Source organism: Meriones unguiculatus, chromosome 7 (genome assembly GCF_030254825.1).
Source record: "Meriones unguiculatus strain TT.TT164.6M chromosome 7, Bangor_MerUng_6.1, whole genome shotgun sequence".
In the NCBI taxonomy this organism is placed as follows: Eukaryota; Metazoa; Chordata; class Mammalia; order Rodentia; family Muridae; genus Meriones; species Meriones unguiculatus.
The window spans coordinates 42,770,641-42,783,365 of NC_083355.1; the positions used below are offsets into that span (position 1 = coordinate 42,770,641).

The following is a 12,725-nucleotide window of genomic DNA, read 5'->3' on the forward strand; positions in this document are numbered from 1 at the left end:
TAAGATCTGCTCAAGTTTTACTGTCTAATATAACAGCTTCCACAAATTCCCAAGTTTCTTCTCCTTTTTCTAAACTTCAACTGTTGTTATGGGCAATGACTTACAAACCAGCAATTAACAACAATGTTGAGCCAAAGTATTTTATATCACTTTATGCTTTACAATAATTAAATTCTCACCTGGATGGTGGGGATAGGCCATTCTTCGTTTCTGTTCTACCTAGTTCCTACCACTATATTTAAACAAAAAAATGACTTTAGTACTGGCTATTTTAGGCAGCCTTTTGAGGAAGAAAATTATGATAATGTCATTAACTTACCAGCCTTATGTTGTCTTCTGGGCGGAGTAATATGAACATTGCTTGAAGATGCTGTTGGAGATCTCCTAGTGAAATTTACAAAGCAAAGGATGATTACTCTCCATTCAAACTCAATAGGGAAGATTCTACCTTAGTGACTTGTAAAATTATGATTTACTGAAAGCCTTTTTTTGTTTTGTTTTTTTAGAGACAGGGTTTCTCTGTGTAGCCTTGGCTATCCCCGACTTGCTTTGTAGACCAGGCCTACAAACTCACGGAGATCTATCTGCCTGCTTCTGCCTCCCTGGGTGCTGGGGTGCCTGGCTGACAGAGTTAAATTTAAATTTTACATTTTAATTTATTTTAGTGTGCGCATGCACACATGCTCATGTATCATGCCACTTTCCGAGGAGGTCAGAGGACAACCTGTGAAAACCTGCTTGGCAGCAAGCACTTTTAACCCATGCCACCTATCTCAAAGTTTTATTGTTATTTAGGGCTGAGTCTCACTAGGTAGCCCTGGCTGATCTGAAACTCAGTATGTAGATGAGGATGGCTTCCAATTTACAGAGATCTGCCTGCCCCTGCCTCTAGAGTCTGGGATTAAAGGTATGAGCCACCACGCCTACCTCCATTTTATCTTCTTATCATGTATATTTGTATATATGACTGTAGGGCTCAATGAGGCCAGAAGAGGGTGCTGGAGTTGGTTGTGAGCCAACTGATGTGGGTGCTGGGAACAAGTTTGGGTCTTCTATAAGAGTATGTTTTTAACTGCTGGGCCACCTCCCCAGGCCCCTGAGTTTTTTAACTAGACACAGAATCAGATAAAATTACTGGCCTGACTTTTTTAAATAGTAAAAGACCAGCAGGCTGCCTTTTTATATATTTGCTTTCAGTTTACAGTATGTTAAAATTTGTATCTGTTGCACTGGGTAGTAGTGGCACACGCCTTTAATCCCAGCGCTCCGGAGGCAGAGGCAGTTCATCTCTGTGACTGGCCTCAGTCAGAGGCCAGCCTGGTCTGCACAGTGAGTTCTGGGACAGCCAGAACTCTCTATATGCGTTCTACATAAAGAAACCCTGTCTTGAAAAACAAAACAAAAAACCAAACAACAAATAAAAGTATCTGTCCTAGAAAATGTATGCTCGAGAATAATCTCTGTCTCATAGGATGGCAGAGGTGGATGAGGGATCTGTTGGAGAGCCCCATTAAGGGTAGCAAAAGAAGTGCCTGAAGCATTATCCCTAACTTGTAAGTGGTATATATAATTTCTGTTTCTATAATAACAATATTCAGATGTATTTAACTTAAATACTGTTAGACTTCCTTTATTTTCAATAGTTTAAAATAGTTAGTGGGTGATATTAAAATCAGAGTACCTACTAAATAGAACTTTTTAGGAATAGTTATTCTCCTGAACAAATTAGGTGTTTTAACATGGCCGACTACTATCTGAAACCTCACTTATCCTTACATATATTTTATAAAACTAAATTGAAAATTCTTTGTATTAAGATTTAAGATATTAAGGATGATGCCAGGCATGTGGTACATGTCTTTAATCCCAGCACTCAGGATACTGAGGTAGGTGGATCTCTTAGTTTAAGGTCTATATACTGAGCTCCATGCTAGCCAGGGCTACATGGTGAGGCCCTGTCTCAAACAGTGGCAACCACCACCACCACCAAAATCAAACCCAAAGCAAAAGATACTACTACATACATAAACACATATGTGTATGTGTATGTATGCCTATATACGGTGTAAACCCACTATGTTGTAAGCTTGTGGGGGAAAAATATATATGTAGGACACCTTGTATGGGTGTGCAATGATCCCCAGAAGATGTGGGTTAGTAAGTAGTAGGTATGAGTTCCCTCTCCGCAGATTACTGGTCAGGAAGGCTCCACAGGCACCTCAAAGAACACAGACTATTGTCATTGCTCTTAGTTGCCTAGAGGAACTAGATGGCACAACCCTACTGCTGAGGATACTTTGGTAGTATGACAAAGAGAAACAAGCTGGAACTGACTGAAAGTTCCTCTCCACTGACCAACTTTTATAGTGCCTGAGGGTGTTATGCAGGCCACTGTGGACAGAAAAGCCATGCAGCCAGCCCTCCACGCTCTAATACTGAGCTCCTAGACAAGATATACCTACTGTACAATAGTGGCACAAACACGACGGGGCTAACCACAGGCTTTTAGATTGGATCTGAAGCTTGTTTCACAAGAACAAGTTCAGGCCTGGTACTGTAAAGCTGGCCAAAAGCCAAGGTTCTCGAGGTCACAGGCTCTAGGGAAAAGCTGCTACTGTGGTATTTTTAAACATGTTGTTGCAGTTGAACTGCCTTTGGAATAATCATGCTTACACCCACAGATCAGTGCTGCCCTCAGCCCTGACCAGGGTGGTCAACAGCTAATGCAGACTCCTAAAGGGTCAAAGTGCTGAGCGTAAGTGTTTGTAGAGGGCTCCTTCTTAAATGGACATCAATCCACCTCCTGCTCCCCAAGAAAAGTTGAGGAAAATCGCAGAAGGGCAGAAAGAAAGGCAGGAATGTGCAGTGTTGGCCATCACACCCTGGAACTCACTGCAGCTACGGTTACCTGAACAGAATCAAGCCAAACAAGGTCAGCAAACATTCTAACTGGCTTAGTGCATTATTAACAAAAAAAAAAAAAAAGGGAGAGGCCATGAAAGGAGAAGGGGTGTGCTGGAGGTGCTTGAGGAAAGTGAGAGGGAGAAGTTGGGAGTTCTTGAGGGAGTAGGATGGGAAGTTGGGGGTGTATATAATAAAGATGGTTTATATTACGAAATTGTTAAAGAATAAATAAAAGTTATTATAGTAAAGAAAAAAAGAGGGGCTGGAGAGATGGCTTAGCAGTTACGAATATTTGCTATTCTTCCACAAGACCCGAGCTTGAGTCTTAAAACTCACAACCACCTATAACTTCAGCTTAGGGGATTTGATGGCTACTGGCCCCTCAAGCATCTGAAATCATGTACACATACCCACATGTAGACACACACCTACACATAATTAAAGCAATAAAAATTAGCCTTTAAAAAAAAAGAGAGACCAGTCACTGCTTCAAAGACACTCTCTCTATAAGCTGTGGCGGCGGGGCTCTGCAGAGAAAGACAGTGAGTTAAAGTGCTGCGGTCTTCCTGGGGACACATCTATAGTCCAGACAGGGTTGCGCCCTTAGACCTCATTAGAAAACTGTCTGCATATATTTTACATTCTACCAGGAGACTGCATGTGGGTTAAGTTCAAGGACAGGAAGTAAGAATGATTGTTAAGAATGTATTTTTTTTTTCTGAAATAAGAGGCTAATAGGAGCTAACCTAGAGAGAGATCAGTTAAAAAAAAAGATTTAAGACACAGATTTTCTCATTTCCCCTACTCTATACGAGGAAACCTGAGGATTTGACTAACTGGAGACCAATAATATGCTGTCAAGAATGTCAATCTAGGAATGCAAGGCTTTATTTCTGTCCGCCTAGGGCACTTTAGAAAGAGTTTTAAGGTGCCTGATACAGCCACATAATCACGGATGCCAATATAACTTCTTTTCACACTAGCCTCAAAGCCTACATATATCATTTCCTTTGTTTTCACTTCATAGTTTTTAAGTATGACATTAGCTATGCAAGAAGTCGTGTGGGGTAGGAAGAAAAAATGCAAGTAGGTGTGTTTAAAAGATTGACAAGACTGAATACCTTTCATTTTTCTCAAAGAACATTTTTTGCTTCTATCCCCATTTCACTGCTTGCATCTGACTAATTCCACTGTAATAGAATCCTTATTTAACCTTCAAAATTAAAAAGAAGATCTAATCTACTATGTTTTAAGCCCAGAAACACAATCTGAAGAAGCAGGATGGCTTTCCAGGTATAAACCCAAGGGAAATGAAAACATATGTATAGAAAACTTATACACAAGCTCTGTTTATTGTTCATATAGTCTACAATCCTCGCACTTGGTAGGTAGAGGCAGAAGGATCAGAAGTTCAGTGTTAGCCTTGGCTACATGGTAAGTTTGAAGCCAGCTTAGGTTATATAATACCTTGTCTCAAAAGAAACAAAGAAATAAACAAACAGGTACCTTTTCCCCCTTCTTAAAACACACGCACAAACGCACAAACACACGACATCTCCTCAAGGGTATTCCAGGTGTGGTGGTTTGATAGGAATGGTCCCCATAGACTCGTGTGTTTGAATGCTCGGCCACAGGGAGTGGTACTATGAGGAGGTGTGGCTTTTTTGGAGTAGGTGTGGTGTTGTTGGAGGAAGTGTCTTACTGTGGGCGGGCTTTGAGGTGTCCTATGCTCAGGCTATGCTCAGTGTGACACAGTCTCTTTCTGCTGCCTGCAGAACAGATGTAGAATTCTTGGTTCCTCCAGCACCATGTCTGCCTTCATGCTGCCATGCTTCTTGCCATGATGACAACAGACTAAACCAGCCCAATTAAATGGTTTCCTTTTTGAGAGTTGCTGTGGTCATGGTGTGTCTTCACAGCAATGAAGCCCTAAATAAGACACCAGGTATGGTGGCTCACACCTGCAATCTCCATGCACAAGAAGCTGAAGCAGGAGAATTGCTGTGAATCTGAAATCATTCTGGGTTACAGCATGCAACTCTATCTCTAAAAAAACAAAACAAAACAAAACAAAACAAACAACAACAAAATTAAAAAAAAAAAAAAACCCAACCAACCAAACAAAAAACACAAAAAACAACCAAAATCAGGGCTGGGATATACTAAAAAGCAGCACGGTGCTTGGCTTGTCTCACATGAGAGCAAGGCTCTGGGCTCCATCCTTAGCACAATGAGATAACAAGAAACAGCACAAACTTAACTTTCTTGAAGATCATGACAAGTAGCCCTAGAAAGGACTTTAGACCTTCTAGAGAATCCTGAATAGCAGGCCAAAATTTCAACTCAAGGCACTAGTGGTGCAAAGATCCAGCTGGCTTATTTCAAAGTCAGACAAAACTCAGGACTCTTCCTCCTACTATGAGGCCTCATATCTGAGCCGTGTGTCTAGAAGCTCAGTTTTCTTAACTGTGAGAAGCTTTGCTACGAACAATCTGGGTATTACAGAGAAATTCATGTTTACAGAGAATAATTAGGCAATATACATTTAAAGTCCCTCCTTTATTTTGTACGCTTTGCACATGCTCCACCGGTAGCAGCTGAATTGCAGATTAAGTTTGATTAAAGAATTTCATCCTTTCCTTTTAAAGAGAGATAGATGCTTATTAATAATATAATTTTTAAATTGCCAGACAGTATTTAGATATTTTAAATGCCCAGATAAAAAAATTCTAGCCAGATTCAGGAAATATGCATAGGAACTCATCAGATACTGTAAGCTCTTGATGTACTCTATTCTGGCACTATGCTGCACTTACTCAAGGCAGTTTATGTGAAGTTTTAGCTTGTATAAACTTCATTTCTACATATATTGACTCACTTATGGATCATAAATCAGTTCCATGAAGCCTGTGTTAAACCTACTTTTTTTTTTAATTAAGTGAACAATAATATCAAGTAGAAATAGTTGCATGTGAAAATTTCACACATCTCCCCACAAGAGTCAACCAAGGACAGGCAGGAGCTTAAAGAACAATTAAGCCCATTTACTATTACATGCCATGAGGTGTTTTACCAAAAATTAGTCAAAGGATTTGGACTTAAAACAACAGTTTGTCTTCTTTTTACTATTAAAAATATCCACACTCAACAGCAACAAAAAGCTTAGCTTGGCTTATTTCCTTTGAGTCTTCACACTTTTTGGCAAAATGCTCACGCCTATCCATGATGAAGGATACCAAGGAGGAAGCACTGAGAATGTATACCCAAGCTAATTTTCAAAAGTTTCAAAAGTTTTCCCTCCCCTACTAAAAAAAAAAAAAAAAAAAAAAAAAAGCCATTGCCGGAAAGTTTTTGTAGGAAGTTATTAACATGGCCTAAGGAAACTAGTTAAGATAGTGAATTGCTACATTTGCAATGAGATGAAAGCCTAAACCAGAAGTAGGACAGCCTGTAAAGTAGATGAGATTATTTTGATTATAGCAAAACTCAACTTTTGACTCAACAGGATTCAGTATTTCTAGCTCTCACCTCTGATTTGTATGCTCAAGCTCCCTTCCTTGCAATTTATTCCACTCCTGAGGGTCACAAGTCACCAAAGTTAAGGCAGAAGGGTTTGTATTGTATGGTTAGCTTTAACTGTCAACTTGACGAAGCCTAGAATCACCCGGGAAGAGAGTCAGTGAGGGCTGTCTGCATGTGGTGGTCTGCAGGCATGTCTCCAGGGGATTGTCAGAGTTAGGTTAATTGATGGGGTAAGACGCAGTCCACTTTGGGTGGTGTCATTACCTAGGCAGGATGGGTCCTAAACTGAGTAAGAGTAGAGAAACTGACCACAAGCAAGTAAACTGAGCACAAGCAAGCAAGCATGAACAACAGCATGTATGCAATCATTTCTTTCTGCTCTTGGCTGTGGATGTGATGTCACTACTGTTTGAAATTCCTGCCTTGAATTCCCTGCAATAATGGACTATAATCTGGAATCATGAGCTAAAATAAGTCCTTTCTCCCCCCCCCCCCCAATTTTTTTTGTCCAGTTATCTTTCTACAAACAAAAAGGAAACTAAAACATATATGTGCAGTTTTACCTGCATGCTTGTTGCGTCTGTGGCTGATTCTTGGTGTAGACGAGCCATTCCCCCGTGGTAGAAAAAGGGCAGCACCTTTGACAGTCAAAAAGCTCTCGCTGATGCTATAAAGAAAAAGTTAAGAGACACATTAAGGATGGAAAGCAAACAGAATGAAGACTCAGGTTAGGATTTTTCTCTCTTCCCTGTCCAAAGTTCCAGTATCATAGGGTGAAGCATGCCTTTAATCCTAGCAATGGGAGGCCCTGCATCTCATCTCTGTGAGCTCAAGGCTACCCTGGGTTACAAATCGACTTTTATGCCAATCAGGCCCAGTGAGACTGTCTCAAAAACAAAAACCAAATTAAAAAATTAAAAATCAATCAAATGACTCCCCTTCCCCAATTCAAGAGGAGAGATCACTAATTTTTCTGGTTGCTCACATACAGTCCTGCCTACTCCAAATAATTTTTCTAAACTAAAACTTAAAATATTCCATTTAAGTTACATGGCAGCAATCAAGAACAACTTCTCAAAGCCGTTATACTCACCATCCTCTACTTGGTTCTCCTAACTATTCAGTATGTTTAAATCTCAGCTCTCCTCTCACCATCTCCCCTTTTCCTTTATCCCAATCATCTTCTATCCTGTTGTCCTGTTCCTTTCAGGATGCTTTATTAAAATGTGTATTCACTTGTGTTCTCGATTGCAGTTATCAACACATTAGCTCTGTGGGTGCAAGGACCTCGCCTCGCTCATCATTGTGTCCTCAGTACTGGTGACACTGCCAAGAACATATTAAGTGCTCAAAAGATATACGATAATAAGTAATTCATTCTATTTTACCTCCCACTATGTGCACTGCTCCATCACTGCGGTAGGAGTAACTCAAGTTAAAATGTGTTACAGTGCACACTGGGGGCACCTGTCTTCAATCCCAGAAATTGGGAAGTAGAGGAAGGTCTCTGAGGCCAGCTTCTTGTCTACATAGCAAGTTACAGACCAACCAGGGCTATATCATGAGACCCTGTGAACTCCATGCCTGTGGTAGATTAATTGTCATAAAATGAAATTGTTTATGGTAAACGAGTTGGCAAGCTGAAATCAGCTTTATAATGTTCAGTTATGGCTCAGTTTCATGCTTCAATAAAGACATTGTAACCAGCCAAAGAGATTGGACACATTTAAAAAAAACAAAACCCATCATTTATAAATTTCATTTAAAAAACCTAAATGCTGGCTAGGAGAGGCTGCCCTGATTTTGTTTTGTTTTTGTCTTTAAATAAAGCACTGCTCTCTTGTGGTCTGTTGCACAAGCCCTGTCTCTTGTTACATCCGTGGTGTGCACATGCTGCTGTGTTGTGGACCAGTTTCACTGACTTTACGGGAACCATCTAAAACAGACAGTCTGAGTGACAGGATGAGCGGGGTACACCACAGCCAGGAAATGAAATTCACACTTCTGCCAACACAGCAACTGTCTGCTTTACTAAATAAAAAAACAAAAAAGTTAAATAGTCTACCCACTCACTAGGCAAAGTTACCAGGTTTGGGCATGTTGGTTTCCAGTAAACAAAGCAGTTATCTGTATCTACAAAGGAAGTACTTGCTGAGTGTGAGCTTAGCAGCTGAGCACACTCCAGCCATTTCTTTTGTGAGACAGTTTTCTTTGACACACAGAAGTTGAAACTAACTTCCTGGTTTGGGGAGTTCTGTATTACTGTTCTTTTGTTGCTTATGCTTTAAAGAATATCTATTGGCATTCTTTGCATTAAGCAGTTAAATGTGCTTTTCAAAATGTACGTAGTGCTTTCACAAGGGCAATGGCTGGGGCAACGGCCTTAGTTAATTCAAAGCTGTTTGGACTCTACAAATTCACGATTAGGAAGAACAGGGTCTGGGGATGTAGCTGTTTGGAAAGTACCTGTCTAACATGCACAAAGCCCTGAGTTTGAGCCCAGCATTGTATAGACTGGCTGTCGTGACAGTGATACACATTTGTAAAAACAGGTCAGGGATCATACCACATAAAGCATAGGGAAACCAGTCTTTCTATTTGGTTCATTTGCACCAATATCAAAAAATCCACAGCAGACTAGCTGGGGTCAGGAAGACTCACTTAAGTGTGACAGAGTATCCCTGAGAATGACACTCAACATACTTTAGATGATGCGTTCCATCTTCTTTATTCCATGGCCCTAGATACAAGTCCTCAGTGGTCACAAAAGGGACATACTATTGGCAAAAGAGGAACCAGGGATGAGAGGTGGCTGGCTACATTTTATTATTCCTGAGTGTATTTGTGGGTATAAAGTAAATCATGCTATCAAAGATTAATGGAAGCACAGTGGTATAAAAGTGGGAAAACAAAATTTGTGATTATTTAGAGTTTTGATGAGCCAAATTAAATATCGTATCTGAAGAAAATTATATATAAATTTAATTTCATGTACTTCAGTGTGAGGTAAGAAATGTAGTGATCTTGCCAGAATAGTAAGAAATCTGGTTATGCCAATATCAGTGTTTTTGAAACAGCTGTTCAAAGATTCAGATGGAGTTGTTCTTTAGAAATCTGTTCTGAGGGGCCAGCCTGGTAGCTCAATGTTAGGTAAAGGTATTTTGCTGCCACATCCGATGACTTGAATTTAATTCAAATACAAGGCTCAAAGGACTTAAGAATCCTATTCTAAAAGCCAAAAATGATAGAGAAAAATCCTTCTTGATGTAAAGACGATAAAACAGCACTTGGAGGATTGCTTTTCTTAGTGAAGAATGACAGTGACAATACTCTTCAGTCTTTATCAGAATAAAGATGAAGAATGTTTGATTCTCTCTTTATCACAGACTACAGCTCAGCAAGGGAAAGGCATTCCTGCTTATACTAAGAAATGTGTTAATAAGAGTTAACCCGGCTACATGTGAAATGCTAGGCACTAGAAATTTCATTTCTCCTTTATAACATATTTTATTATAACTATTTTTAATTCTAGTTTACTTGTAGGAATCAGAGGAGCTCAAAAAAAATATTGTACGCCCAAGATCATACAGCTAGTAAGCCTCAGATTCAAGATATGATGTGAAAGACCTTACTCTGAAAAATTCTTCTGTTACTCCAGTTTTAGGAATGGTATAATAAACGAAATATAGTATCTTCTATACACAGAATTTTAAAAGAGAATTTAAAAATAGAGTACAGAGGGAGAGGATTGAAGGTAATAGAAAATATCTGGCAGAGAGATTAATTTAGTCTCTCTAATTAAATTAATTAATTTAATTAAGAACTATAATTTCTGCTGGGAATGATAGCATTTCAGCCTCAAAACTGGGGGAAGGAGCACTGTGTTCCTTGGGCAAACATCCTTGCCAAACCCTTCAGATCAAAATCACTTCCTAAAGTATGGTATTTGTTAACTGGCAGTTTCTTCTTAGGCAAAGTACATAAAGGAAAAGGTCGACTAAGGGAAGGAAGAAAATACTTAGTCATTTTGATACTGAAACAATCTTTGAGGAATCTGGTGAAGGTGGTCACCTATGACCAGGCAAGAAGGTTTAGGAAACAAACCAAAGCAATACACACCTGGCCAAATGATTGAATGTTGCCTGGACCAGAAATTCTATTTTATAATGAAATATACACAGAAAAAAAAAATGGATGATTTACTATGAGAATATGAACGGAAGGCTGACTCAGCAGTTCAGACCACTAGCTACTCTTACAGAGGACCAGGATTTGATTCCCAGGACCCACACGGCATCTTACAACCATCTATAATTTTAGTTCCAGGAGACCTGATGCCCTCTTCTAACTTCCTCAGGCACTAGCTACTCATATATATTTACATATATATAAAGCAGGCAAAAAACTCACTAAAAATAAATCTTCAAAAAATTTTTAAAGAATGTTTCAGTAAGTAAATATAATATTCTTATTTCAAAATTAATAAAGAAAATTAAAATTAAATGAAAGAAGATTATTTTCATATTCATGATGCCAGCCACTTGAATTTGTTTGGTGTTTTTTGCCCGAGGCCAAAATTTACAGGTAAATGACTGTGGAACACTGGCTGCATATAACATCACTGCACAAAGTTGAACTGGTTAGTAGCTATGTTAAATTCAAATGCACAGGTCAGGTTCAGCATTTTTATCTTAAAGAATAGTCCCCCACTAAAGAAAAGACCTCCATTTGTGTACCACGGGATATGACTCCCCAAACAACACATCTTTTTAAAAATGTTTTAAAATCTTTTTAAAAAAGTATTTTTAAAAAGTTCTTTAAAAAAGAATATTCATGTAGAGGAAACTTTTGCCCACATTCTGCACATTTAACTCTTTACTGTCCTCTTCTGATAAGCTGTCTTTGCTTACTAGTTTACATTTCAGATACAAGAGATGCTAGGGCAGCTGCTATCAATCCTTAAGTTCATGTCCCTACTAATAGAAGGGCAATTTGTAGCTAGAAGTTTCAAGTATCAGGCCAGAGGCCAAGGGATCACACAGCTATTAATGTCATTGCCTATTGAAAAAACACCAGAGCTACATTAAAAACAAGGTGGAAAAAGACATTACATATTTCACGGCTGCAGGAAACTCAAGCATATTTCTAAGTAAGGAGAAAATATAATTTTGTATTCCTAAAGAAATCTAGATTACAATGGGAGAAAAAAGATAAACTGTGATTTAGGCATTCTCCATTCTCACCACTCAAGCCTAACACTGGACAATCCTGGAAATGGCGAATCATAGCTGGAAGCCATTCCTCTGGGATATTAATTCCCAGACAAAGATCTACAGATATAAAAAACAAGGGGAATTCTCTCCTTATCAACCAAAGCACAGCAGATCAACTAACACACAGAGATGAGCTGAGGCTTCTAGTTCTTACTGATTAACTACCACTATCAGGGCATTTTAATTCTAGCTTATTTTCCATCTAGAGCAGTGGTTTTCAACTTCCTACTGCTGAGACCCCTTCATGCAGTTCTTCCTGTTGTAATGACCCCAACCATAAAAACATTTTCATACTTCATAGCTATAATTTTGCTCAACCTTTGGGTCATGAACCCTTTGACAAACCCATTGACAAATCTCCAAATACATTTACATTACAATTCATAACAGTAGCAAAATTAGTTATGAAATAGCAACAAAAATAATTTTATGGCTGGAGGGTTACCACAACACGAGAAACTATATTACAGAGTTGCAGCATTAGGAAGGTTCAGAACTACTGATACAGAACTTAATTAGGGAAAGGGGGAGACAAAAAGTTAAAATATCAGAAAATGTCTTTTAATTTTGTTCATTTTAAATGTTCATTTAGGAATAAGATCTTAGTTCACTGTTGCCTCAATAACACACATCATAGCTATGTTTGACAGGAGCAACAACTTTACTGTTGGTTACACAGTTCAATCCTCCAATCTAACATACCTAGTTCGATGTTTGCTATTTCTGGCTATCTACCAACAGATCTTTGTTTTCTAATATAACCCATCTTTCCTGTCACTCATTCATTCACTTTGGTTTTAGAACCTTGGGTGTTGCACACGTCAGATGAGTGTTCTACCACTGAGGTGTATCCCAAGACTGACAGACGCTTTCCTCTGGGGCTAAGAATCTTAAGCAAGTGAACCAAAGGGAGGTATTGTAGGGTAGGTTCATGTTCTCTGTGGCCAACTCTGTGCTAGCCGGCTCCTGCTCCATGGCCTGCCTAGAACAGCCTGGATTTCAGCAGTTCTGAGCTTGGTCTTTTAG

At 39.1% G+C, this 12,725-nt stretch overlaps 1 protein-coding gene across 2 annotated transcripts in view; it reads right to left on the reverse strand.

The window, feature by feature from the left end:
* Ssh2 (slingshot protein phosphatase 2) overlaps positions 1-12,725 on the reverse strand; it is a 238,593-nt gene that overhangs the window by 53,841 nt on the left and 172,027 nt on the right. For both annotated transcript variants that reach the window (XM_060387250.1, XM_021652683.2), the window contains 2 exons: positions 6,990-7,093; positions 320-384 (listed from right to left, as the gene is read on the reverse strand). In XM_060387250.1, coding sequence (XP_060243233.1) covers positions 320-384; positions 6,990-7,093 — 169 coding nt within the window. The remainder of the gene's footprint in view (positions 1-319; positions 385-6,989; positions 7,094-12,725) is intronic.